Source organism: Phalacrocorax carbo, chromosome 7 (assembly GCF_963921805.1).
Source record: "Phalacrocorax carbo chromosome 7, bPhaCar2.1, whole genome shotgun sequence".
Classification (NCBI taxonomy): domain Eukaryota; kingdom Metazoa; phylum Chordata; class Aves; order Suliformes; family Phalacrocoracidae; genus Phalacrocorax; species Phalacrocorax carbo.
In genome coordinates, this window is record NC_087519.1 from 10432119 (window position 1) to 10459665 (window position 27547).

The following is a 27547-nucleotide window of genomic DNA, read 5'->3' on the forward strand; positions in this document are numbered from 1 at the left end:
CGGGCAGCGTCCTGAGGGGAGAAAAGCCGCCGGGCGACAGGCAGCTGTGGGGAAGCGTTACTCAGATCGCCTCTGGCCTTCGGAAATGGCGGGGAGCCAGGGCAGAGGCTCAGCTGTTCCCTTACCTAAAGATGGATGAGCCTGCTCACCCACCTACAGCGCGGCCGTGGCGGAGGGCCGGTGGCACACGGCACACACCCCAGCAAGGCCTGGGGCGGCCAGCGAGGCGCGGCGGGAGGTGGCCGTCCTCCGGCCAGCCTCTGGCGGCACGGCACGGCTTGGTGGGACCGACTGGAAGGAGACAGCGTGGTTCTGGCTGAAGGCCAACGGTTCTTTTAACCCGGTGTAATACAAACGGCATGAAAAAAAACAATCTTCAGCATCTAAAGACGGTGTAAAATTCCAATGGTGTGCAAAGAACAGGAGACAATTAAATTATGAGTAATGAAACAAATTTTTAAAAGGCTGCGGACAGAACGTTTTCCACAGTCTTGCAGTGAAACTTACAGCTGGCTGGGCTGAGCAGTCTCACCAGAAGATGAATTGAAGACCTAGGATTTCGTCTAGAAGACTATTGCTACGATCAAATAACGTGGTTGCCCATGCAGTACACTCCAGAGAATGCCTGTATTCTCTGTAATAAGCCTATTGCTGGTTTGTTTGAGCTATACCATATTCAAACTAGGCATGTCAATATATAATAATTTATACTGTAGATAGCAACTCTATTTGTAGGAAGTTGATTTACTGTTGAATTTACTCAGTGGAAGCGTCTTTAGCTGTGGCTATGTCAAAGAGAGCCTCATCTGACATGGTTTGTACTGGTTTAATTAAAGTGCCCCAAGTACATAGCTTTTGATTTTCCAGTAGGTGGGGTTTTTGGTTTTTTTTTTTAACAACATAACAGTAAGTAATAAATTGTAATAATTTTTTTCTTCCAAATTTTGCAACATGTTGGGTGTGATATTTAAAGCGAGGTACAGTTAACAGTAAACACAAGGCTAACTATGCTTTTCCCACCTTGAACGGCTGTATATACTGCTGTTGCAAAGACAATATCATAGTTATTCCGACAGACCTCAAACAGCAAGCACAACAAATGCATGTACACTTGTTCAAAACACAAAAGGGCTAGGGCACTTTCTCAGACATTTGAGCATACCAGTTCATTAGGCTCAGACATATTTAGATCAACGCTGTTTTTTGATTTCTTTTTGGTGAGTTTTGTCCCAGGTTTTGGATACTTTTCCTTGCTATGAATGACCTGGATATACTGGTCATTGCTGCTGTTCTGCGGATCACTGCTGGATTCGATGGAATCAGATTCAGTTAGAGATTGCTCCATCTTTTGCTTTGATTTTGGTTTCACACGTGGCTCAGCATAGTTCAGGTGCACTTTCTTGTAGGCATACGGAGGCCTGTCCAGGTCCAGCTCAAAACCATCATCCCAGGATTTGTAATGCACTCTGGCTAGATCCTTGCTCATAAGGATGTGGCCATCAGCACGTTCCCCAACGTAAAATCGTGGTGTTGGGCGAAGATCAGACAGCGAGCGAGGGCGATGGGATCTGTTCATTAATTCTCTCCCAAGTTCCTCTTCATCATCCTCATCTTCACTGGGGTGAGGGGAATACATCTGGTGCGGTGCTCGAATCACATATCTTCTGACATTGCGTGGATACAACTCAATAACGTCTCCTGGTTCATCCTTTCTGATGTGCCTTTGGAGTCGGGAGGCAGAACGGAGCGATTTTTTGCGGGACTCATTTTCATTAACAAGAAAATACCTGGTAGCGTATGGTCTGCGTCCCACAAAACCAGGAGCCCCTGCCCCAAGAGCATCCGGATTTACCTGCCGAATGCCTTTTCTGAAGAGAGGCTCAGAATGAACATGTTCAGCATGCTTTTTGAAAATCACTGGTGTGTACGGCTTTGTTTTACAGAGCTCACTTGCACTCCCATGCACAAGGCTTGGGTACCTTTAGGAAGGAAAAGGAAAGGAAGGAAATGTTGAGATACACACTTATCTGTCAATGTAATTAAAATGTATAAAAAAATTAATTGCTCTGGAAGTCAAACACTAGGTTGTAAGGGTGGAGATTACAAAATCTCCATTGTTCCAGATTTTTAGGACCAGTTTGAGAAACAGCCTAGAAATTAGGAGATCTATTTGTCTTCCCTGGGAAAAGGCAGCAGACAATCAACCTCTCAAGTTACATTCCCGTTCTGTTTTCTTATTTTTCTGAGAACTGTTTAAAAATGCTCTTTATCTGATCACCTGGAAAAAAAACAACATGCAGCTTAAAGCATCAGTCTGCTGATGTCCAAAACCTGTTGTCCTACAACTAGACCTGCACAGGCATCCTGCAGAGTTGCTTCACTCTTACTGTGTCTGTCTCGTTCATGCAAACAGTATCCGGCACAAACTTAGTTATATGCCTGAGGGGAAGCTTAGTATTTCCCTTTGCTTAAGGTGTGTGTATACTCTATCAGCTACATTATTTCAAAGGTTTTATAATCCCATCTCAATTATGGGAGAGTTAAGGGGGTGGTGTTACCATCAATCTGAATGGTACCCATGAATTAATCTGCTTTTAAAAAAATTCCTCAGCTGTGTTACTGCACCAGACAATCTGAATACACAGCTATTTTGTAAGTAAACAAAGGTATGTCATGAAGCTGCTGGAAGAAATGCCATTTCAAAATCAAAGAAGTCTTGCCTGTTTGTGATATGATCATTTCTTGGTTTCTGTACACTTGATACTGAGGGAGCTGGTGTTAAAGAAGTTGAAGTTGTGGGAGTGGCATTGATGGGTCTTGCAACATCAGCTGAGGGCACAGTCTGGGGCACAGACTGGGAAATGGTTTGTATTCTGGTGCCTTTGCTCACAGGAGATTCAAAGTTCAAGACACTGCCATTCTTTCGGGGAGTTGAGGACCGAACAGAAGACTCCTGGCTGATAATATCACTTTCTTGCTCTGGTCTCTTGTCATTCCCATCCAGATTTTGGATTCTGGCTACAAAACAAAAATTATTACAGGAACTGTTCAGGTCTCTAAATTCAGAAGGTGCTGTATAAATGCAGTGGTGCAATTCACCCTTCAGTCAGGGGATCCAATGCTAACAGAACCCCACTATGTTCAGAAAAAAGAAACTGGTGTCACACTGGGAGACATGGTGATAAGGGGGTGGTTCGGCATACTATGGTACATGGCAGGTGTAATATTGGGGAACACAGGAAAAACACTGGACATTGCACTGTAGGATTCCAAAATGGGCAACAAGCCGCCATCTCTTTTCAAGAGCTCTGGTTTAGTTCACGATGTACACCACTTCCAATGTGAAGGTGGCCAAATTCAGCAGACTGGCTCCAGTGACTGTGCTGGTCACAGCCAAAAGCTGAATTTTGTTTCTGTAACAAAGGAAATCCAACTAGGACACATGCCTCATTGCCCTTAATAGTCACTCCTGATCACTATATTGTTATACATCAGGTATTTCACCATTTATGTTTGCTGGAGAGCTACAAGGGGGTCACGGTAGCATTAAGATCTAGCCAGAAGGCTGCTGAATCATGTCTTCTCTTTGGCTTGGCAAATTTGTACTTGTTCCTTTCACTGAGAGGTGTTAGAAGGACAGCATCCTTTCTGTGGTTTCTTGTTGCTAAAAACTGAGAAGTGGAAGGCGCGGGTTCAGATTTCCTCAGGCACAGTAGACAATTAAGTCTGAAATCTTTTAATTGCTGATGCAATATTCAGCCATTCCCTTCCTCCTCTTCTGCCTACTAGCCTCTGAATTTTATGCAAGGTGTGGCATGATTTGGATCATCAGAGATGCCTCCCACATTCTGCCCTGTTCGTGGTAAAAGCAGGAAAATACCCGGTCCAAAGACGCAAACAGGATTTTGGTATAAACTACACACCTTGTCTTTCAGTGCTGCCAAGATTAAGTCAAGCTGAGGTCAAAAACCATCTAAAAGGACGGCTCTACAGTGAATACAGTTTTTAAAATATAGTTGACCTTTTCTATCTGTATGAGAAATCAAAATGGTTTTGCATCCAGATACTTTATTAGCAGTGGCATTTCTAAAGCTCACCAACTTACCAACTGCCATCTGAACCACCTTTTTCTTATCTTCAGTTCTTTCCTAAAATACATTCAGAAGAATGAGAAGCAGCAAATTATTATGGATTGGAGAGTAAATCCATAGCTGTGTAAGGATGAAAAACGCGGGATTGGTTTTACATTGTGAAACACTGAAAGTGACTTTAGAGATTTAATTAGGCTAGTACTTTATTGAAGACCTAGCAAATCGCATGTAAAAATGCTTTGCGCTGTACTTACTGTTTGGATCTTCATTCTCAGTTGATTGTTGGTGAATTTTAATGATCTTGCAATACTTTGTAGGTAATAGATTAGCATGCTAGAAGTGAAAGAGGTGATTATGAGTCACTTCAAACATTCTTGACTGTTTTCTCTTTGAGGGTTTATAGGTCATCAAAATGATGTACAGGTTCAGCTGCTGCTTTGTAGCATTTCCTTTATACCATGATAATGGATCACAGCCTTCTTTCAAGCAAACATACATGAAAGAAAGAAGCAACACTGAGAACAGATTTAACAGCCGTTCTAATTGTGCCTGTGTTTTTTGTAGGTCTTTTCATTGCGCATGTAGCCCTGGGTGCCATTCTAGCTTTTTTTTTTTCTTTAAATTCTGGACACACTCAAAACAAAAATTTTTATAAATATTTTCTCCTCTTTTTTCCCAGTCCAGGGTTACAGAGCAGAGTCACCAGAATTACAGCTGAGTTTGCACACTCATACCAATGTAATTTTGTTGACTGACTGGAAGAACACCTTGTTTACACTGGCACAGCCGAGATCAGATCTGGCCTGACATAATGAATTACACTGGCTTTCAGATGAAGTAAAGTCTTGTAGCTAGACTTCATACCACAAACATTTACGTATGTGCTTAGCCATCAGTTTGAAGCGGTCAATAGATCTACTTAAATTTGCAAATATGTTCACATTTACATGACTGGGACCTTAGAGAAAAATGTTACAAATCGGAAGTAGTGCTTCAGTCTTTTTGATTTGTCTGAAAAGCCCGCTGGTGGGACAAACTCTGCATTTGTCTGTAGTTTACAGGGAAAAAAAATCATACAAAGGTACATGAAAGGCAAATGATACTTCATAGATGCAAAGTTAATTTCAAACAGCTCAAAGTAAATATTAATTCCCAGCTGTGAACAATTATTTAGAATCTAGAGTAAGAAAGGACTTCCACTGGAAAGTCTGCAGCGAGTTATATTACATTAACACTTAAGAGCAGACCTTCATAATTGATTTATCTTATCAGAAATCAGGGTGACTGAGTATCTTCTTTAAATGATAGACTGAACCCTGTTCGCAGTCATAAACTGAACTAATGACCATGAGGAAATGGAAAATTAATTTCTGATGAGCTTTTGAGAGGGAAGAAGGATCTTATAACTTCCTGGAACCAGCAGGACTGCAAGCCTTGGCACAATATATGAACTTGCTAGTATTAATACAGTCAATTTAACCTGACTGTGAAAACCAAAGTACTTACAATAAAAGTAGTAGTGCGGGGAGGACAACCACAGGACTGCTGATGTAAGTAATCACTGTGTTGAACCATGTGGGAAAATCATTCTGAATTGTTTCAGAAACAATATCATATATTTTTTCTTGTCCACTATAAGAAGGGAAAAAATCCCAGGTAAAATTAAGCTGTAAGAAATCCTAGGTACATCAGTTTGTTAAGCAGTGCTGCACTGAATAAACAAGGAGTTTCATCCAAACTAAAGATAAAAGCAACTTGTTCATTATTTGCTTTTTACCAATTTTTCCAAAGCACAAAACATTGGCCAGCCTTGGAGGGTGCTTGAATTGAGACTCAAGATGGTGATGATGTGTGCTAGATTGCTCGGTGGCACATTACATTATGGAAACATAACTGAACCATGTACATAAAGCAAAATATTGAGCCTCACTCAGAACATATTCACCTAGTTAAATCTTAAACTGGAAAACACTGGCAGCAGAAAAACATTGTCCTATCAACTTTTTTTTTTTTAATCGGTAATTTGGGTATTACTGAACCTGATGAATTTGTTATGAGAGGGTGACACAAAATCTTTGCAGTTTTCATTAGTCCATTATAACTTACCTGAAGGGACCACAGCTTAAAGATGGCTTATATCGGGCAATAGCAAAAATTGTTGGTAACATGCATAAGAACAACATGAAGAGCAACATGGCCAAGTAGAAATTGTTGGATCTGCAAGAAGGTGTAACGTGTTTCAGATTATACTAATCAGAGAGTAAAACAGAGGCAACATAAAAGGTGCAAATCTGTATCTACCTAACAAGTGCAAGATTTACATTTCTGAAAGATCGAAATCATTCTGCTATGATTAGAAAGCCTGAACAGAGCCAGTTTAAACAGACTCTTAGTGATCAAAACCCTATTTGCACTGCTTTCCAGATACCACTGCTGACAGAGAACGGTTGATAGTACCCTTCCATAAAAACCAACCTTACGACCGGCTGTGTTGGGGGAGAAAAAGAACAGTGGCAGAAGTTGATTCATCTTCAAAACGTATTAGAAATAATCGATTCTTAAGGAATAAAGATGCCCTAAATTATTTCAATTTGGAGCAAACAGTTAAGATATTAATCATGATAGAAGAAAGATGGGGAAATCTGTTGTGCAATGTAACAGGCAAAAGCGGATACTTCCTAGCTTTCAAAGAAACATCAAGAAATAGGACTTGAAACAGTTAACACGTAGGTTATTGTGCTCGATCAGATTTGTATGGAAATAAAGCATTTATGTTAGGCCACATATATTGGTCTAGGAATATTCCCTGACATGTTTTTCAGTTCATGCATGCCTTTAACTACCCTGCTTTTCTAACCCTCCAGTTTCTCAGTAACTGTTTTTTTCATGGACCTTTGGTATCAGTATCACTGTCAAATTTGACTGTCAACTTTCAGAGCTAAGATCTGTCATTTAGTTCCTATGCACAGAAGACATTTCCATTGCCTGCATTTGATTTATTCTTTGTCATTTGTTCTTGTTTTGACTAACCGAGATGCTCTGAAAACCTGCTGATGTGGTACATTACATGTTAACACAGCCCAGCTCCTCAGGTACATGAGTCCAATCAACTTGAGAACATTGAATGCTGGTAAGCAAGGTGAAAAGAAAGCTCCCATCCTGGAAAAATAGTACAATGTCAGTGCTTAGTGTTGCCAGAAGCGATTTTAATAGCAAAAGAACATACGAAAAAAACCAGGTAAACAACAGCTCACTATCAACAGGTGATCTTTTATCATAATAAAGTATAAAAGACTGAATTACCAATATCCTACTCAAACAGGTTTCATTGGATCATCAGATTGACTTAGTCATCAGCCAACAAAGGACAAGAAAGATCACTTTTGGACTACATACCAGATCATTCCTTGGTTGTAGACCAAATGCAACACATTCTCTGCAATTTTGAATTCTCCATATTCTGGCTACAAGAAACACAGTGTAGGATGAATACCTTGTCTTTATCTTTTTTTTCCAGAACATTTGTTAGAAGCATTTGACTGAACCAGTTGGCAGACAGCACATAGCCTGAAACATCCAGATCAAATACCAACTTTTGACAGACAGTGGGAACACAATAAAACTCACTCTGCAGCAGGGGATTAAATAAACTAATTCCTTTCTAGTTTACTTCACTTCTTTAGTTAAGGACAAAGAACAGTCCACCGACTTTCACGCCAACAGCTTCTTGCTAACCAAATATTACCGTCATTTTTCTGAAAGGGCTATATGGTTTTGGTTATTTTTTCTTGGACCACTATCTACATTATGGATCAATGTTACAGCTACAGAAAAGAGGATGTGGGGAGCAACTCTATGCTCTCTGTCTCATCTCTGACTCTGGGACTGCTCCATGATCTCATTTCGGGAAAGACAAAATTTCTGTACACCATGGCCATGGGAATAGGCTTGAAAAAACATCCAACCTCAGCATTTACCCTGTGCCTTCCAATTTAGACTCAGTGTGATCTGTGCCACTGTAGATGTGTGCTACCAAGAAATTATTTATCTGTTGAAATGCTTTAAGGACGTTCAGTACTAAGGGAAGGAGCCTACCCATCTTCAGCATCTTAGTTTGATGAAATGAAGACTGTACTTACAAACTTGCTTTCTAGATCCCAGCACCAGCAATCACTTAAGTATCGAACACACAGTCCACGGAAGAAATCGATTAGCAAGATGCTTGCGACTGTGAAAATCATGTCGATAATTGAAAGTTTTAGCATCTCCTGAAATACATATTGTTCACACATACTGAGTCACTCTGGAAGCAAATGGAGTGCATGTGGTTCTTTTGCATTTTTACTCATATTTTGGCTCAAATTTAGTATCCTGATAAAATACAATTTGAATATATAAATTATTTCATTTTAAGCTTTTCCTGTTTGATTTTTCCCTTGTCTTTGTTCTAGCAGAAAGAACAAATATAATCAAGCTTCCAGTGCGCCCTCTATTGCTTGCAGCAATAAAACTCTGGTCATGACGGCTTCAAGCTTTCTTTTTAATGACTGTTCTGAAAATTTATCTAGATAAACTGAAACAGGTTGGTTTTTCTATTATACCCAATCCTTTTTATACCAACTGTTGTAATACATTCTTGCTAAGTGCTTCGCAATGAGAAATGCTTATTATTCATACAAAACTAAAACCCAATGGCAGTAGGATCATCAAGCCATAAGAGACCTATTTAGTGCTTAAAAATGAATGGGGTTAATCCTATATTTAACTGAGCTTTAAAAACGTGCAATTAAATAGAAAAGGTTCAATTCCAAACGTCTCTAGCCCATTCTGGGGAAAAACCAAACAATCAAAAAACCCACGAACACCGATTCTAAACATTTCCTGATGACCATGAATAGGGAGGGTGCATACAAGGGTAGAAGTCAGGCTAAAAAACCTAGAAGGGGTCATTTGCTCCAGATGATCAAACAAGACCTTTAATATTTCTCACTCTGGAATAAGGTGCTCAGCAAGTCAGAAGCAGGCTAGCATCATGTCTCACCACTAGATCAAGTACAACACTGACAGAGGCTAAAGTATATTGGGATCAAAGGGCGTCTTTTGGATTTTGTGTGGTTAAAATTTCTCTGTATGTGTTAGTGCCACTGCTAGTCACTCAAAGCAAAAGCTACAAATGATGTACACTTCACATGTAGGGAAGCAAAAAGTGTCATATTAAGTGTGCAGATTTTCTGCAACCTAACTGTGGGACCATGCGTACATGGTGCTGCCACCCAGCTGGCTCCATTCTTACAAACTGGCAGTATTTTGAAACCTTTTGTTGTCCTCTTTCTGAAGAAGTGAAGAACACTTGATTCTCTAGCAATTTACCAAAGCAGAATGAATAGAGACTTCAGAGATACCGTACAAATGACCAAGAGCAAAATCTCATGCTTGGCTGAGGTCTGCATCTATCAGGCAGCAATCTGAATCTGCACAGAGTGCACGTTACTGCATATACATTTTCATAGTTGTGTTTCTCTGTATGAGTTTAATAGGATGCATCCTATTAAAATTGGATCTGTATCACACATCTGTGGAGATCTGCCTGTGCAGAGCTGAAGACAGAGACCACAGTCTGGCAAAAGAATATTTGTACAACACTAAACACATTGTAGATACTGAACAAAAAACAAAGCTTGCATTTGTGGCCACATCATTTTGTGTAGTCTTTACTCTTTCTACAGAACCCTTAGCTAAATTCTGGAATTTATATAAAAAAAAAAAAGCTCTAAAACTGAACACAGCACAACATGTTTTAATTTTTTGTCAAATGTATTTTAGGAATAAGTTGATGACATAATAAAACAATTACATACTTGACCAACATACGTCTCCCAGCACTGATCCTGGGGGTTCTGGGTGTTGTAGTTAAAGGCAGCTGATTTGTTAACCAGTGAGTCAGAGACCATCAAGCCTGGAGTGCGACCGTCTTCCAATGTGACCATGTTGTTTCTCTTAATTTGTACATCAGGAATAGTTGTAGATATATTGTCTTCTTTAGAAAGAGTTCTGGTTGTTGAGAAGGCGGTAGAATTACTTGCATTGTTGTTAACGTCAGAGTCCTGAAATAATAAATGTACTGAAAGCTACTTTTTCAACTGTGCATACATGCAGATGTCAGTACCTTCTACAACACACACACACAGAGGCATTCTTTCATGTATTTTCAAGCAGCAGTTAGGTGACTGTTAAGCAGCTGTCAGTGTACACAGTCGGTGGAACTTATAAGGACAGTACTGAAAGATGATTTTACGATTTTAGGTAGCTGGAAATATTTGACCTAAAGTGATTGCTTTCAATCAAACTGATCCAGTTATCCTAAAAAACTACAGGTAATTGTAAATCAACATTATGAACTAAACTTTACAATCCTATCAAACTGTAATATGTTTTAATCAATTTCAAACAAATTTTCATCTGCCTTCATATATATCATAATAAATGGAATTCTATCTATAAAGTCTACTAGCTTTACACATCAGAACACATCAAGTTAAACTTACGGTGACGCTCATACTGTCCACTTTATCCAGGAGAGCAATGATTAAACTGTATAGGTTTCCCAGGTATAGAACAAGAACCCTGAAAACAGGAAGATATGGGTTATTGGCATTGATAACCCATTGACTTCTCGTATATTCTCTGGTTTATCTGGACTAAAATGTGACCAGAACACATCTCTCCTCTTCCTCTCTTTCTCCCCACATGTTTTCTATCCTGCATAATGCCCATACCTGGCAAGCTGGAAGCGAAGAGTGGTTCTTGGATGATACATCTCCAGAGCTGCCACAAGTTCAAAGGCCGAGGGTGCAATCATTGTGATCAGTGACACAACTACGCTTACCTAAAGAACGGAAAGACGCAACACTTTTGTAGCTTTTCATGTAGATCTTCTGTGGTACCTTGCGTACTGTTTGAAATACTGCTGATGCACATGCTTTGGTGATGGCTTTTCTTGGAGGAGGTGCTTTAAGAAGTTATTATTAACGTTAGTGATAACAGTAGTTATGATCCAAAATTATAGATCTGGAATACCACTCAGGAAATCTTTACTCCAAATATTGTAGCTTTAAAGTTTCTACTTTATTAAGTAAAATATAAACTTAACATGTGGGAGATATGAAGATAGCATCTTCCTCCAAAATAGATGAGTAGCTTCTCCATACCTACTCACTTCCTACTCTCGGTATCCACCTGTTCCTCTGAATGGAAATATTCACAGAACATTCAGTATCCCCCAGCTGAGATCAATGGCTATTGTCAAAGCTGGTTCCTTTCTAGTCCGCTGGCCCAGTGTTTGCTCAGCTCCATCATGTGCACAGAAGTAGATTTGTAAGTGACAGGAGAGTTTATGCTTTGTCCGCACAAAATAGGGCCCAGCTAGAACTGCAGTCTCTGTGAAATGAGGACCAGCAGCATCCCTCTGCCCACTTCAGCTCTGCTAACACCTTGCTGCAGAGCAGAGGGAGCAAGTGTGCAAAGACAGATCCAGGTAACCACCACTCTGCCCTTTCATTCCGTGTTTTGCCTGGCTAATCTCTTGCAATTTACACCTCAGTGCACTCTCTTGCACCTCAGTGGACACTATTGCTGCAGAGAGCCCTGAGATGACGAACCTGCTTCTAACACAGAGGTGGCATAAAGACAGTGTACCTCATTTTTTTCCCAAAGAGTCAATTCCTTTTTGGTACGCTCTAACCTTTGGGATCGATCCACGACAAAGTATATGATGTAAATACTTCCAGCAAGTGAGAGAAGCACAAGGATGTTTGCAATAATTCTTAAGCTTATAGTCACTGCCCTAGGGAAAGAAAAAAGACACCACCAATACAGTAGGTTGTCTTATGACACCAGGGGTCTTTTCTAACATGGTTTTTAGAGGTATGAGACAAGCAGATTAGCACTGCTATCTGCATTGAAACAGTGCTTTGAAAAGCATCTCTGATCTTATATACATACAAGTTTTTGCTTTTCTTCTTTTCCTGCTCTTCCAATATAGCTTCCTTGAAAGAAACACAGCATTATCATTTTAATACTGTTCAGCAAAAATAATGCACATATCTTTATCAGAAGGTATCAAGTATACTAATAAAAAACTTCACATCCTGGAAATGCAAGCAGATTAATACCCCTCTGTCCTGCCTAGCTTTTTAGGAGTGATAAGTGAGCTTAAATAGTGAAGGAGATTTCTGAGAAACAAATACACTGGAATCAAATACTCGTGCACTTTTAGTCATGCATGTTCAATGGGGTACAACCAGAGGTTTACACTACCAGATCTTTTTGCAGGACATGCCTGTGGAATCCACGTGTCAGTAATATGATACAGAACTGCCAACAGTTATCCTCAGTCATTGAAATAATGAAATGCCATAGCTTATTAATTTATCCTTGACACAGTTTGAAGTAATTTTGTTCAATGACTTAATGACAGTACATCAAATTTGGGAAATAAATTACTTTTCCTGAAAACCACATCTGTTCTTAAATTTTAAATGGAAAACATCTATATTTAAAGTCATTTTCTAATATTGAGAGAGCTGTAAGATGTCCCTGGACCGTTTGTTATGGAAAGATTAAATAAATGTGTGTTTTCACGTTGTTAACACAAATTTTGAATTTTATTCTGTTCCTCAGTGAAATTTCATCTCAAGCAAATTTGTTTCTAGTTATTTAACTTCTTGCCACACATACAGTGGCATTAAATAAAACTCTTCTGAAGAAGAACACAATGGCCTTGCTGGGACAGAATGACAGTGTCAGCAAGTACAATGTGCCTGCAATACCACACAGAGATGCGATACCGGCCCTCCCCTAGGCAAACAGATTCTATAAATGAATACCAAAAAACAATAGGAAATGCAAGGGAATGAGAGGAAAGACTTATCCAGCATACATATTAATAAACAAATCAACTCCAAATAATTCGAAGGTCAATTGCTCACCCTAATGCTATTCACTATGGCAGCAGCTTTGCTCTCCGCAGCCTCGGGGTTTCCTATTAAATAGTCCCAAGCACAGAACAGTCGCCAACAGAAAGTGTAATTTTCATCAGAAGCGCTTGCTAAACTCATTCTTGAGTTCTTTGCCATTCTGCAAAAAAATAACAAATATTCAAGTGTTGTTAATGTGTGAAAATGAATATGAAGGAAATCATTGGTTTGGTTCATAATTTTCAGATGTCTACACCTTTAGAACTACCAAAAGTTTGCAGCAATTAGTGTCACTGTTGGCAGCTTTCTGAGGAAAATAAAACAGGTGGGGTTCAGAGCATGAACTTGACTTTTGTTCTAGTGCAGAACTGACTCATTGTGGAAAGGCATTTTCCTATTTACATTCTTTATAGCTGACAAATAAAGCAAAGAGATCGCACTAGAGCCGTGGACTTAGATGCATTTCAGTTTTACAATCTCCAGGTAGGATCCAGCTGGAAGGTACTATCAACTAAGATCACTATTACTGTGATTACAAGCTAGTTTGGCAAAACTAGTACTCGTGCACAAGATCTGTATGTTTTCTGTGTTGTTTTCACCCTCAAAATATATGTTATTGTCAAATAGAAACCCAGTGCTGTTTTGCAGACCTTGGGAAAAAGAAGGAAAACCCCACCTACTCATCTCAGATAGACAAGGTGGCAGAATATTGCAAAGTATAAACAATGAAATGAAGATTAATAGCTTACGAAAGAAAGGGCATCCAAAAAGACAGTGTTAAAAGGGGAACTGTAAGCAGCTAATCAAAGAGTCAGTGAGCAAAGTCAGAAGGAGAAGAGGTAATCATATCCAGAAACTGCAGATGTGTAGATCAGTGTCAACATCAGTGACCCTTGGCACAAACCAGCAGGTAGAATAAAAATAAATGAAAAGAGAAGGTTTGGCTTCAAACTGAAAGTTATTACAGGCATCACTATAAATGTCCCTGGACTCCACTGTTCCGGAAATAGGTATCCAGAAGGGAAGGGAAAGCAAATCAGGAGAGGGTAGAGTGACCTTGCCCCTCTCCAAGCACTGCACATTCCTGGATTTATGGTCAGTGCTAGCAGTCTCGCTCTCTCTGCTAAGTAACTCCTACTCCTTGTCATTCAAAGCAAAGGAATTATGCTCACATTCGAATGGGACACCACATACCAGCTGAAACAATGCAAATGGTATTATACTGGGATGGAATTTTTATATTTGTATTTCAATAGATGGGAATACTTAAAGTTCTGTCATAGCAGTATTTATACCAGAAGAGAGGAAAACAGAAAGGACTTCCATGAGTGTTGGCCCTTACACTATACAAACACAAAGCACGTGGATAATTTTCTGTTTTATAGACTGGGAAACTGAAGAGAGAGCAAAGATAAATGATAGCAAGATAAAGAGCAAGTTAGAATTAAACTTAGTCTGCCTCCCTAATATTAGCATACTTGAACAGATTAATAGAACTATGCAGAATAAACACAGAGGAAATGGAATAGATACACCACTAACGATTGCCTGAACACACAAGCTTATGAACACCAATAAATGGGAAGTCTTACTTTTTTAAGAGAATGATGAAGCTGTAAGCAAACACTGCCATTCCAACAAGGAAGTAGGCAAGAGGCAGCCGATATCCAGCTTTCCCAATCTTTCTGTCACGACCGTAGTAGCCATAAAACAAAACAGAGTACTGGAGGTAACCCTGCAAAGACCAGAGCCTGTAAGTAAGAGCAGTAACTACTGATTACAACAGAACAGCGATATTGAAACAACAAAGAGTGTTTTTAGTCTTGCCCCTAGTGACCAGATGGTGTCCAGGTCCTGAGCAGATGCAATATGCTCTTTGGGAATGGTCTTGCTGACAGTGCTGCCAAACGGTGCTCCGGCCAGTAGCTGGGAAAGAGAGAGAAGGTCTCAGAAGCTGCGCGAGCCCGGCTGGCCTGGGGCTGCACAGCAGAACCCACCAAGGGCTGCCCGCAGGGACGATACTAGCAGGGTAGCGAGTATTGGGTCATTCCTCATCCTAAACTAGAAACTCCGTAAGAAATCCTGCATTCATTTTCCACTAAACCAGATGGGGTTTTTTTGCTCTCTGTGGTCTGCCTATGAGGAAATTTAGTGCTCTGTAGATGTCTTCTGAGAAATGAAAAGAGAGATCAACTGAAGCCATTAAAAAACTAGCATAAAAAGTTATGTTTTATTTACTTTAAGCATTTTGAAATTAAATATATCTGTGTTTGATTTCAAAATGGTGTTTCAAGATTAAATCACTTTTTTTAAAGTAAAAAATGAAAGTGAATACCTTATTTTGGTTTACTTTTGTGGTTTTTCTGGGGGTACTTACCTTTTTTTTTTTTTATTTTAGCCAATGAGAAGAAAAATCAGATAATCCCACAGTTTCTGATAATGTTAGTAAAGCATAGGTTAGGTGAGGCAAAATAGTATTTATCAATAATTTTAAAAAGGTAAGAAATAGCCTTACTTGCATACAAGAACTAAACAAAATAGTGGCTGTTCAGAACTTCTAGAGAATTATTTCTAACGGACAATAATCCAGAGTCTGGAGAGGGATGCTCTGTTTTTCTGCCTGTAAATTACATTAACAGGACTTGAGCATACTCAGCACCAACTACAGCTTTTAGGATTTGGTTCTCCATTTTAGTAATCAGATACAAACATATTCTGTAAAAGCATTAGTACCATGTTGACAAAATACCGTCTCTAACAGTAATAGCAAAAATCTCATCTCCTTTGGCAGAAAAAATACCTCTTAATAATGGAATTTATTTTAAACATTTAATTTTCAATTGTACATTTCAAATTGATGTATGCCTTTAAAAGTGGCATTTGTTTAATTCAGCAAGTGCAACAGTAAGCATTTTTCTGTAAATATTAACATGTTCTTACCTCTGGTAAGACTACAAATGCTCCTGTCATTATCGTAAGTACAATATTGATTCCAAATAGCCATCTCAAGAATATGAAGTAAGAGGCAACTCCAGACCCAAAATGACCTTAAACCACAGAAAACAGTTTTCTGAGCTACACAGTCTATAAAAGCTCATATAATTTATTCATGAGGTATTATTTGAATAATAAAACAAAAGAAAAACCTTTCTTACTCATGCAGGGTGTACAGCAAAATAGAGAAAATGTTAACGTGCCCACGAGAAAAAATATAATTCCAACACAAACTGTTGGGGAAGTCTCATGATTACCAGCAGTATTTACACAAGAAGCTTCTATGTTGGGTGATGTCATACATCCATTTGCCTTTGCCACTGAAGCACAGGGTATGACCTGGCTGCTGATGTAATGTTAAGGGCAGCTTTAATTCAATTCAAAGAGTCAAGAGCTGGTGACGCAGGTTACAACTCTTAACCCTGGGCAGATCTGGGGATGTTGGCCCGATGGACTGTGATAAACTATAACCAAATCTTGCTGCATTTTCAGAACCACAGTGGGGCAAATTTGACTTTTTAAAAGTCACTCCCTGCTAAGACCATAAATGAGAACTGTACAGTGTCTCAGGGACCAGGAAAAGAAGAAAAAGCAAAGTTTTAAATGAAAACATCACTGCTGAAAGTTTGCATTTAATGCTTTCTCCCAAATACTATTTAAGTTGGTAAATTTAAACATAAATAGTAAGACCCAATTTTTTAGCAAGTGCTTTAGTGTTCAATACCATTAAATCTTTATACTTACTCTCAATTTTCTTTATTCTCATTTCCCAAGGAATAAAGATTACCACAAAATTATATGCAAGTCGAATAAACTTCCTCCAAAGCTGAGAAAAAAACAGAGAAATGAGAAATATGACACTTCTGCATGTAAAAAGTAAAAATAGAAATGCAGAGCATTTTGCTCATGTCTCGTTCATCTTATATCACAAAAATATTACAAATGTTAATTACTAAAATCTTAGAGCATGTCTGTGGGTAAGGTGGGTAAAGCAAACCACGGTGAGGTTTAGAAACACACAAAACATGGGGGCGCAGGATTCCTTGACCCTGTTTACCAGCCAAATGCCAACAAAGACAAGATAGAGTGCTCTTTAGACACCTCTGTGGGTATAGTCAGGAGCCACCAATCTGCAGTTTTTACACACAAAGACCATGAGGAACCAACAGAAGGAAGCCAACGGGCACCATTCCCTGTCGCCTTCTCCATGGTTGGAGGCTGCAGAGGGGAGGAACTGCAAAGAAGGGCCAGGCAGCAGCTCCAGGCAGCAGAAGGCATCCAAGCTGGGTGCTGCCAGGATGCCTAGCCTCTGTGTAATTTATGAGGGAATCCCTCTGCACTACACATAATAAATTTGATTTCTAAGACAGACAAATGAACAGACAACTAACATCAAATTCAAGAGAAAGATAATGGCAGTTTTTCTGAGAGGAAAAATAAGGTTTGATATTCAGCAGCAGCAAATTCAGCTGCTACATTCTCAGCCCTGTGTATTGCAGCTGACACCTGCAGAAAACCTGTGGTTATATTTTGTAGAGTACTTAATCTCCATTTTTGCATGGTCAGAGGAAAGCGTCTTCCTGCACACAGTAGGGTGTGCATACACACGTGGGAGAAGAAACAATATCTGCGTGTGCAAAACTGAATGTAGTTTTTTGTTTGTTGAATTAGAGCTACAACTTTACAGTATCAATAGAAAAATAATATTTGTGTATCATGCATTATAAAGTATTTTAGTACAGCTAGATATTTAAACAAATCTCTATATTTAATCAGCAGCAGTGTCAATATTGTATCGTGTAATCTAATCTCCTTAAAACCAAAGAGAAGTAAATAACATTTTAATTACTGAATATATCATCAATCTCTTTAGCTGAAGGTAATTAATTTTTAGTGTGGCATGGTTATTTTATTGCACGAACGGTAAGTATTTTAATTAAAGAGACTGTAGATGCTGTGAATCGCATGGGAATTGGTGGGATTGCTACTTTCAATACAAAACAGGGTTCACAAGGATGAGAATGGAATCTAGCAGCTTGTGTCAGTTGTACTGCAGATTTATAAAGTACACAAAGCTTTCCATGAGGGAGTAGTATTTGTTAAAATTATAATTAGATAGCTATCACCTCTTTTCCTGCCTACTGTGTACCTGAACAGATAATTTATACTTTTAGAATCCAGACTATGGGCATCTGGCATTAATTGCAAATGTAAAAAAAATACAATGCAAATATTAAAAAAATGACATGAAAAGGAAAAATGCTTTCAGTGTCAAAACAGTATAAGGTATTTTAACTTCAAATTTCATAAATAATAGCATGAATGGATTGCCCAATTATGAACAGTTTGTATTTTGCCAATTTTAAAAACTTATTTAAAAATTTATACATTTACAGCTGCATTTTGTTCTTAGCGCATGTTCAACCACTGCGTTCTTAATTTTTATGATGTAGTGCTTGTTTTGCTGTGCTACAATTTTTGCCTCCTTTGTCACCATACCATTTTCTGAGAAAAGATGTGAAAATAAAGCCCTTCCAGTTAGAAAAAAAAAAAAAAAGGCAGCTCATTCTGTTGCATTTGCTGAATTTAGCCTTGATGTAAAGGCTATATTCCCTAATTTGTGCTAGGAGGAAAGAATACAGTTCCCCTGCAGAAAGTGAGTGGTGCTAATTAACTGCAGAATTATATCCCTGTGCTGAATATTTTTCAAGGAAATACATACAATAGAGACAATTAGATTAGATACGAACTTCTAATCATTGTGATCTCTAAGATAAAAAGGGGAAAAGATACAAAAAGGGGAATATAAACAAGTAATGAACCCAATCTCTGATTTACTGACATGTATTGCAGACCCTTAGCTCATACTCCTCTTTCTAGGTGACATCCTAGTTCTGCTCAGGTCAAAAGCAAAAAACCAGTATTTATTTTAATGGTGTCCTACTTCCACTGCATTTGCCACACACATAAAGGCAGAACAAGGCAAAATTACTCTTCCCTACCTTTGAAAGTAGTACTTTCAACCTTTGCTGTGGGCCAGCATAACAGAACGGATATGTATGTGGCCTTTCACTTTTTCATGTGAATAAAGTACACTGTGTTCCATTTTACTGTTACAATCCTGCCTTTCTGAATTAAGATAAGTTACTCATTAAAAGTCTACTCGTTATGATGACAAAAATATTCTTGACTGCCTAGATGACTAAAGATCTCTCCTGTGTTAGTTGCATATTAGGGACAATTTCCTACATGTTATTAATTTCCAGCAACTAGGGCCAGGGTATATTTTCAGTGGTGTAAAAAGAATTTTAATCTAATCTTAGCAAATCTATGAGTATTAGACAAGCAAAACCTTTTTTAACAGTATATTTAGCATAAGCTATTGTAGGATTGTCTTCCAAACTGAAAGCTAGACACATTTTTCATATTAAGCTATTGAACTGTGGCCCCAGAGTCTGGTGAAATAGCTCTTCAGAGAGTACTGACATTGTGTTGTTGGTATCCTGTTCCCATCACCCCCTCTAGCAGACATCTAGATTTCTATTCTACTATTCTAATAGAAATATCTAATATTTCTAGATTATTTGAGAAGGAAGCTTACACTGCGTTAATAGAAGGACATCCATCCCTCAACACATCAAATTATTCTGCAAAAACGTAATTACTAAATTCAAAATAGAAAAAAAAAAGAAAAAAAAAAAAAAAAAAGAAGCAGCAGCTTTTAACTCCTTTTTCCTCCCTCTACAGAGTTCCCGAGTTGGAGACCAGGACTGCATAGCAAGCGTCTGCTTCCGTGAATGAAAACTGCAGATTACTACTGGTGTAGAAAAGAGCTGTAATTTAAGAAAAAGTAGCTGTACCTCTGCACCAGCAGCTTGGTAACCTCTTGTTCTTGTGAGCCTCCCTTCATACTTCAGCACGATCTCCTTTGCCTGCCTGCACAAGAAGGTGGAATTTTATTTTACCTTGATCCAGTTACTCGAATCCCTTATTCTGCAAAAGCAGCGACTACCAAAGTTGTCAAATGCTCTGAAATACTACCGTGGATTGTCTCACCATAAAATCCTTAACCAGGCAAAGCTTTTTCCTTTTCCTATTGAGGTTTTTACTGACACTTTAAAACCACTGAGAATTTTGACTGAGAAAACTCAGCATTCAAAAGCTTGCAGGGAACATTTTCTATTCCTCTAATATTTTTCTCTGTCCTTTTGATTCAAAGTCTTTCTTTTAAAATAGCACAACCTAAATGAGTGAAGTAAAAAGATCCCCATTACAGTCTGGCTAATCTTATGGGGATACTAACACCTCTTCTGCAGATATGGTGCAGCACTTCTGTAAGATACAGAGGTGCACGTTCCTCTGGTCGTACGTAGTCTTTGACCTCAGCAGGAGGTGGATGGGGACCACCAAAATCTCATCGGTAGGAGCAGGAAGGCAGCAAGTCACAGACTCTGCCTAAGAGAGAAAAATCTCTCTTTGCTCCCAAGATTACAGAACGGCTTTACTGCTGGTAGGGATTCTGTGGGTCCTCATAACTAAAACACCATCCTAGCATCATACTGGGTTTTAAGAGAAAGATGCCAGTTGAAAAGGAAAAATAAAGCGCAAGCCCCAAACAGATCACACTGTGAAAGACCAGACACAATTTAGACAGATGGCCCGAAGAGTTAGGCACCTACCTTTCACTGAAATTTGGAATTATTCATATAATAATTGCAATCTTAAATTGTGAAACATGTTATTACCTGTCCCAGTTTCAGCTGAGACAGAGTTAATTTTCTTCCTAGTAGCTGGTCTAGTGCTTTGTTTTGGATTTAGTATGAGAATAATGTGGATAACACACCGATGTTTTACTTGTTGCTAATTAGTGCTTACACCAAGTCAAGCACGTTTCAGCTTCTCATGCTTTACTGTCTGTGAATGCTGGGGGTGCACAAGAAGCTGGGAGGGGGCACGGCCGGGACAGCTGGCCCCCGCTGGCCAAAGGGGTATTCCACACCGTATGACGTCATGCTCAGCCTATGAACTAGTGAAAGCTGGCTGGGGGGGCTGCTGCTCGGGAACCGGCTGGGCATCGGTTGGCAGGTGGCGAGCAATTGCATCATTCATCACTTATTTTGTGTATTCTTTTATAATTATTATAATTTTACCTTCCTTTTTCTGTCCCATTAAACTGTCTTTATGTCAACTCAAATCTTAGGGTTTTTTCCCCGATTCTCTCCCCCATCCCACTGCGGGGCAGGGGGCGAGCAAACAGCTGTGTGGTGTTTAGCTGCCTGCCAGGTTAAACCATGTAATTACTACACTGAACGTGCCTTTTAAACTTACAAGCGTCCAATATTTACTGCCATTTACAATATATTACCTGAAGATTGTGACCAGCTGCTGTTCTCATACTGTGCAATTGTCACATGCAATTACCTTGAAAATAGACTGTTTTTCCTTCTTGGGACAGAGTGAAACAATTTTGGTTAAATATGTATTACTAAGCCTTATCACAGTCTTTCCTTAGACCACTGAACAGCTGACACACTGTTTTAATAGTTAATAGCCAAAGCATGACTTTTTGCTCTCTCCTCCGTACAGTGACTGTCTAAAGGGAGCCACAGGCATGCACAGGAGACAACCTCACCTGCAGACTTTCCACCCTGAGGCTGCTGCCTTCAGCCAGCTCTCAGATCTTGTCAGAGCATCCTCATGGCATGCTTCCCTAGCAGCTCTTAATCATTTCTGTGGGCACTCCCTCCCAGCTTACACTGAAAAACTTCTGAGGCTGGAAGCACTGTCACAGTCAGTGCACCTGAGAGCTTTCGTGCAAACACCTTTACCTGAGCGCCCTCAGCTTCTGCCTCATCGGCCACGGCCGGCAGCGGATGTTGGACATAATCTCCTTCTGGTACTGGATGTTCTGAAAGATCTGCTCTGGGTCATGGCTCTCAGCCTTTTCTTCACTGATATCATCTTCCGAGTTGCTGGAAGCCCAGCACACACCCCACAAGAGGAGAAACAAGACAAATTATTCCCAGACAGATTCCCCCCAGCAAACTGTTGATTTGCAGAGGATCCAACCTATCGGAGCAATGTAAGAGCAGTGAGCTAGGGAACTCACATAACTTTATTGTTTTGAAGTTGATGAATAATTCTGATGATCTCCCCATCTCCAGGATGTGCCTCTCTTCCTCCTCACCGCTTGCTGCTCAGTCATAAATTATCCCCACCCCACACCACAAGTTCCAGTCTTTCCTCTCCAAGCATTTCCAACCATACAGCTTGTACATCATGCTTGCAAGACACTCAGTGTATTTTTCTGGAATGAAGTGCTGTCTAAACATTTCCAGCAAGAGCACTTAACATTCATCAATTCACCACGTGGTGTTGGCCTTTTATTTTGATTGTAATAATGATAAAATATTTTCTTGTTATAATGGGGGGAACAGATACTTAGGACATGGTCACCCTTCATTCCTGCTCCCTGCAGAGGGGGACGGGAGTGTGGGACCCTGCCCACCATGAATTACTCATCCCTGTAAAATGATTCATGTGCTTTGATGCAGATTTCTGTGGATGATTATTAAATCATCTTTCCTGATGCTGTCATCACATTTGCTAAGCTACCGCTGTCTCAGTTCTCTGTTTGAAACAGTGTACTCTATGTGAAACAGCAGCAGTAATCATTCTTGCAGTGGCTTAGGTCTAAAAACCCATGGCGACTCTTTTCCCCTGAATGAAATGAGTATTTCTATGTGCTCGTTGGGAAAGTTCCCTGCAATTTTGCTGAAAAAGCAACACCTTTAAATCACTTAGAAATAATTCATAATGTAAACCATGCCTTGTAAAAACATTCAGAGGATGTACTTCATCAGACCACTCATCCATCAGTCCGCAGTCCTGTCCCCTCAGTCACAGGGGACATTCAAGGGAAATGTATAATTACACAGGAAAAGTATAGAGAGATTTCTTACCCCACTATACCCTGAACTCTTTGGAGTTACACTGTTTTATGTACAGCGTTTATGTTGCAGTTTGAAACATTACTTTTGTGAAAATAAAAAAAAAAAAAACACAAAAAGAGGTTTAAAATACATCTACATATAGAGAGAATAATGATTTTTCTCACACTCCTTTCCATGCTACCACACTCCGTCTAAATGAAAGTGAAAAGATGAGATCCCACTTCCGTGCTAGGTAAGGCAGATTTGCACTTCAGGAGAGAGGAGGGTCTCTTACCTGTGGGGCGGCTCCTGGTAGGTGTACATGCTGGCGTGTCGCTTCACCGTTCGATACTTTTTGCAGGACTTGGCAGTTTTGGCTGCAGCAGAGCCCGTTGCTGCTGCCATGGTGGCAGCTGCCGCCCGCACCAGGTGAAACTCTGCCACGCTAGAAAGAAGCCTTTAGCTCACCGGTCAGATGTCTCATAAGCAGCCAAATGTTATTAAGTAGAGAGCAGCGAGCGACTGCGAGCCCTGCCGAGTAGAGGATTGCTGCCTGCGCCTGGTGCGCCAGCTGTGGAGAGGACCTGCTGCTTGGCAGTGCCTGCATGCCTTAAAGCGGCAGTGCACAGCAGCCCCTGCCAGGGTGCTTTTAAGTGATATGGCCAGAACCGAGGCAGGGAATGGAGTCCAAGGGTGGGCCACCTGCAGTCCAGAATCCAGAGTCAAGTTTCCCTTGTCACGGATGAGGTATTCCTTCAAAGTGCCATCGCGCTGTACTGCGCTGGCCCCTTAGGGTGATGGTTCCAATGAATGCACTGGACATACTGTTGACATATTTGCTTCACGTGCTTGGGATAATGTTATTGCTCAAGTAAGCAAGACAGTTTGCATTTTGGCCTTGACTAACAGAGAAGAATGCTATGTCATTCTCCTGCAGGACTTCCAGAGCCTCTCCCAGAGGACAACCCTGACAGAATGTGTGGTTGCTACTTTCCTGGGCCCTGGCCCCAACCTCTCTGCCTGACCTCCATTCGTTGTACCTAAATTTATGGCTTTTGTCTTGGAGGTAGTAAAAACACCTGCTATTCAGATGAGTACAGAATACCAAGCAATTCACTTTCTCTTGATAATTGTAATATCTTAACTATGATCAATTCCATTAATTACTGTATCATCTTTAACATTTATAATAAGCATTGGCTAGATTATTGGCAATGATACTGGTTATTCCTAGAGCTAAAACACTGGAAAGCGTTACCATCTGATGCTCATTTCCCATTTCTTCAGCTCTACTACTTAACTAATTTTATCGCAAAATTAATTTATTAGATACTAAAAGTATATTTAACACAGAGAATCACTTTAAAGGACAATAAATGAACTGGTGCTGTGAGCTTGAGGACCTTATAATAAATATTCTCTCTCTTACTTTTTGTATGTTCTGGGGCAAATTCTTGCACTTTTGTGCCTCGTTTTCCATCCTTAAATAAAGGTAGCATTTCTGGATTTTACAGGAATGATGCACTTAGTGCCTGTCATATGATGCTTACATATTGCTACATCATTAACTAGCATCATATGGGCATGAAATTCCTCATTCACTCAAAGCATTCATGTGCATGGTAAAATTGATAGCAAAACACCTGTTTTCAGTTTCAAATGTCTCAACCAAAATACTGTAGCAATAGATATGACTCAGTTTACATCTACTCAAAAAGTAATCCATCCATTTAATTCAAGATTAACTACTGGGCAACTGACATACTGTACTTGCCAGCAGTCATATTTTTATGGTGGAGAGGCCCCTGACACTATTCCTATAGTCAGCTCTAACACCACCTCTCCATCAGCATTCCTGTGATACTGGTGTTGCGTTGTTGGGACAGCACAGACTGCTCCAAGCTTTGCTGGAACCAGGGCAGCTGAAGAACTTGACACATGGTCAAGTGAATTTCCAATGCCTTTCTCCGTTGTAGAAGTTGTGGGTATTCTGGGTCACATGATTAAAACGGAGCAAAACAGACAAAAAAAACTTGATATGAATAGTTTCTACACCATAATTTGATGCTCAGAACAGGGGAGAGAAAGGGAAATTTTATGGACAGTTTTCACTTGTTCCTAATTTGGTATTTTCTCTCCTTAACAGCTCTGTGCACATTGCAGGAAGGTTTCAGTAACATAAATCAATGGTCTGTTGTAGTTAACTTTTATTTGCAGCCTCTGACAAGAACGAACATTAAGTTCTCTGTGCTAAATTTTCTGTAGAGAATAACACAGGCTGCTTTTCCCCTCTGCCCTGAGTTAATCTAAAAATACTGCCACTTGCTGAGAAATTTTACTTTTCCATGATCATGCTTCTGTCCAGTGTACAATACTTATTTAGTTAAATAATTAAAGGGCTAAGTAGTCATGAGCCTCATAATTTATACTCTGAGAGTTACTTGCATGGTTTTACAGTTTTGAAAGTGTAAGTCCACTTGATGTAATTCACTCCACACTTTTTAGATTAGAAGGAAGGACCAGCTTAAAGACAAGTCTGTATTTCCAAAATGTAGTCAATAGTAAAGCCCAGAGCCCCAGGTGTACCTTGTTTGAAGCTTCCCCAGAAATCTGGGTGTTCCATTAGCACAAGGCAGAAGAGCACCAAAATGGTAAAGAAATGAAGAAATGAGCCTAAAGCCCCTGTTCAGGGTTCAGTAAAACCAGGCAGCTGTATTCCACACCACCCTTTTCACTCTCCCTTTTGTCACATATGCATGACTTTTGAACCTAGTAAAAACCATTGGTGGAAACACCGCTTAGCCATGTTCTACTTCCTACACGGGTTTTTCCGTGAACTGAACTCGCTAGTCCCAGCGCCATTCTGAGCATCTCTTGTAGACACCCCCTTTAACCACAATAGAGGCTAAAGGGTGTGGGCTCCAATTTCCAGCTTCCCAAGAAGGATGGACCATAATAATTTTACTTTTTCTGTGCTGCATTTTATTATTTTTCATAGCGAAGTCTGTAAAATATAGACTGTTAGATCTTTGACATATCAAACTATCTGTACCATACTTAAATCCACCAGCCTTGGAATGGCTTTCCTGTTTGGCTTCTAGATCACAGAACAGAAGAAGCACCCTACTATCCTCTCTGTGAGTCAGACCATTCATCAAGTGAAAACAAAAAGCCAAACAGAATGGATATCAGCCCAGAAATATGTCTCTACTAAAAGACTTATGGCCTCTTTCCATCTGGAAAAACACACAGAGGAACTATTCTGAATTCCAGAAACACCTCTTAAGGCTTTGATGCTCAGAGTATACTGCAAACATGCCCACATCACCTTTTTTGACCTGCTGCAACTTATGCTTTCCATTTTGTAATTTAAAAGTGATAATATGTCAGTTCAAATATATTTCCTTGGTTGTAGTTATTTCTTTGTATCTGGAGCAGTGGCATGGCACTGGGGGCCAGATTCTGCTGCCTTAGCTCGTGAGAATAAGTGCCTCTCTAGGCAGGCCATTCTACTAAAGTCCATTAGCTTATTCCAGTTATGTGCAGAAATGTTAAAATCATGTCGCAGATAAACATCTCACTAAGCAAAATTTCCATACACCCAGAAATTAGGTTTTGGCAGAGTAACACCCTGAGAACACCCTCAGAGACCATAAGCTAGATGTCCAAAAACTACATGAAAGAAACTCGACTGTTTCTCCCTCTGTATTACCATTCGTACTTCCCACTTTTCCCTGGGCTTTCGGATGCCCTAGCTTTCATGTGAAGGAACCACGCTGGAGAGATTAAGACTTAACATCATTGGTAGTTCCCAGAGGTTACTACATTCCACAGATAAAGCACCATCCTTTAATACGATGGTGGTGTAGCACTACCAAAAACATTAAAATGATTTACATAAATTTAATTAGGTAGTATATCTTAACATGTCAACAAGGAAGATCAATTTTGTTGCCGTTTGTTAGAAGAAAGCCTAAAGTCTAAAAAACAAAGGGACAATTTAAGCCTGACATTTATATATCTCTAATACTGCCAGTGCTGAAATCACATACGTAATCTGGAGTAACTACCGAGCGCTAAAAGCACAACGAGCAGCACGACACCCATGAATTCAGAGCCCATCTGACAGGAGAATGCAGAGTGCTTTCTAAGAGAAAATAAAAAGCAGGCCTCACGAGCTTATCCCTGAAGTTGGTGGCATCCTCCATCACCCATGACCCCTGCAACAGCCCCTTTAAAGAACTCAAGCATTAACTCAGATCACAAAGAGGGTTTTGGTTTTGCATTTCACTTCAGCAAGCAGTTTAGCAGCCAGAACACCCAGCTGCCCATTTCAATATGCTCTACTGAATCCAGAAACCTACTGAGGTTTGTTTTACTCTGAATGAATACTGCAGGGGTTACAGATTTGATTTCAGTTGCTATTAACTGGATGTAAACCAGGACATTAACCTTTTACTGCAAAACTTACAGTGGCAGTGCTCTGTGCATAATGAGAAGCCTCACATTTGATCCATGGGATCATTTTGCATTTTCAAACACTTATCCAGCAAAA

General features: G+C 39.8%; 1 protein-coding gene across 1 annotated transcript; it reads right to left on the reverse strand.

Annotated features, from left to right (window-relative positions):
* Positions 1-308: 308 nt before the first annotated feature.
* On the reverse strand, positions 309-25736 carry TMC3 (transmembrane channel like 3). Its single transcript, XM_009504333.2, has 22 exons — positions 23288-25736; positions 21889-22032; positions 19921-19996; positions 16805-16886; positions 16007-16113; positions 14894-14992; positions 14659-14801; positions 13079-13226; positions 12093-12136; positions 11787-11934; positions 10868-10977; positions 10637-10715; positions 9950-10195; positions 8231-8359; positions 7488-7555; positions 7122-7250; positions 6198-6308; positions 5598-5723; positions 4346-4424; positions 4106-4148; positions 2721-3018; positions 309-1979 (listed from the first exon to the last, which is right to left on the reverse strand). The coding sequence occupies exons 1-22, from the start codon at positions 23395-23397 to the stop codon at positions 1145-1147; spliced, it is 3354 nt and encodes a 1117-aa protein (XP_009502628.1). The 5' UTR covers positions 23398-25736; the 3' UTR covers positions 309-1144.
* Between the last annotated feature and the right edge of the window lie 1811 nt (positions 25737-27547).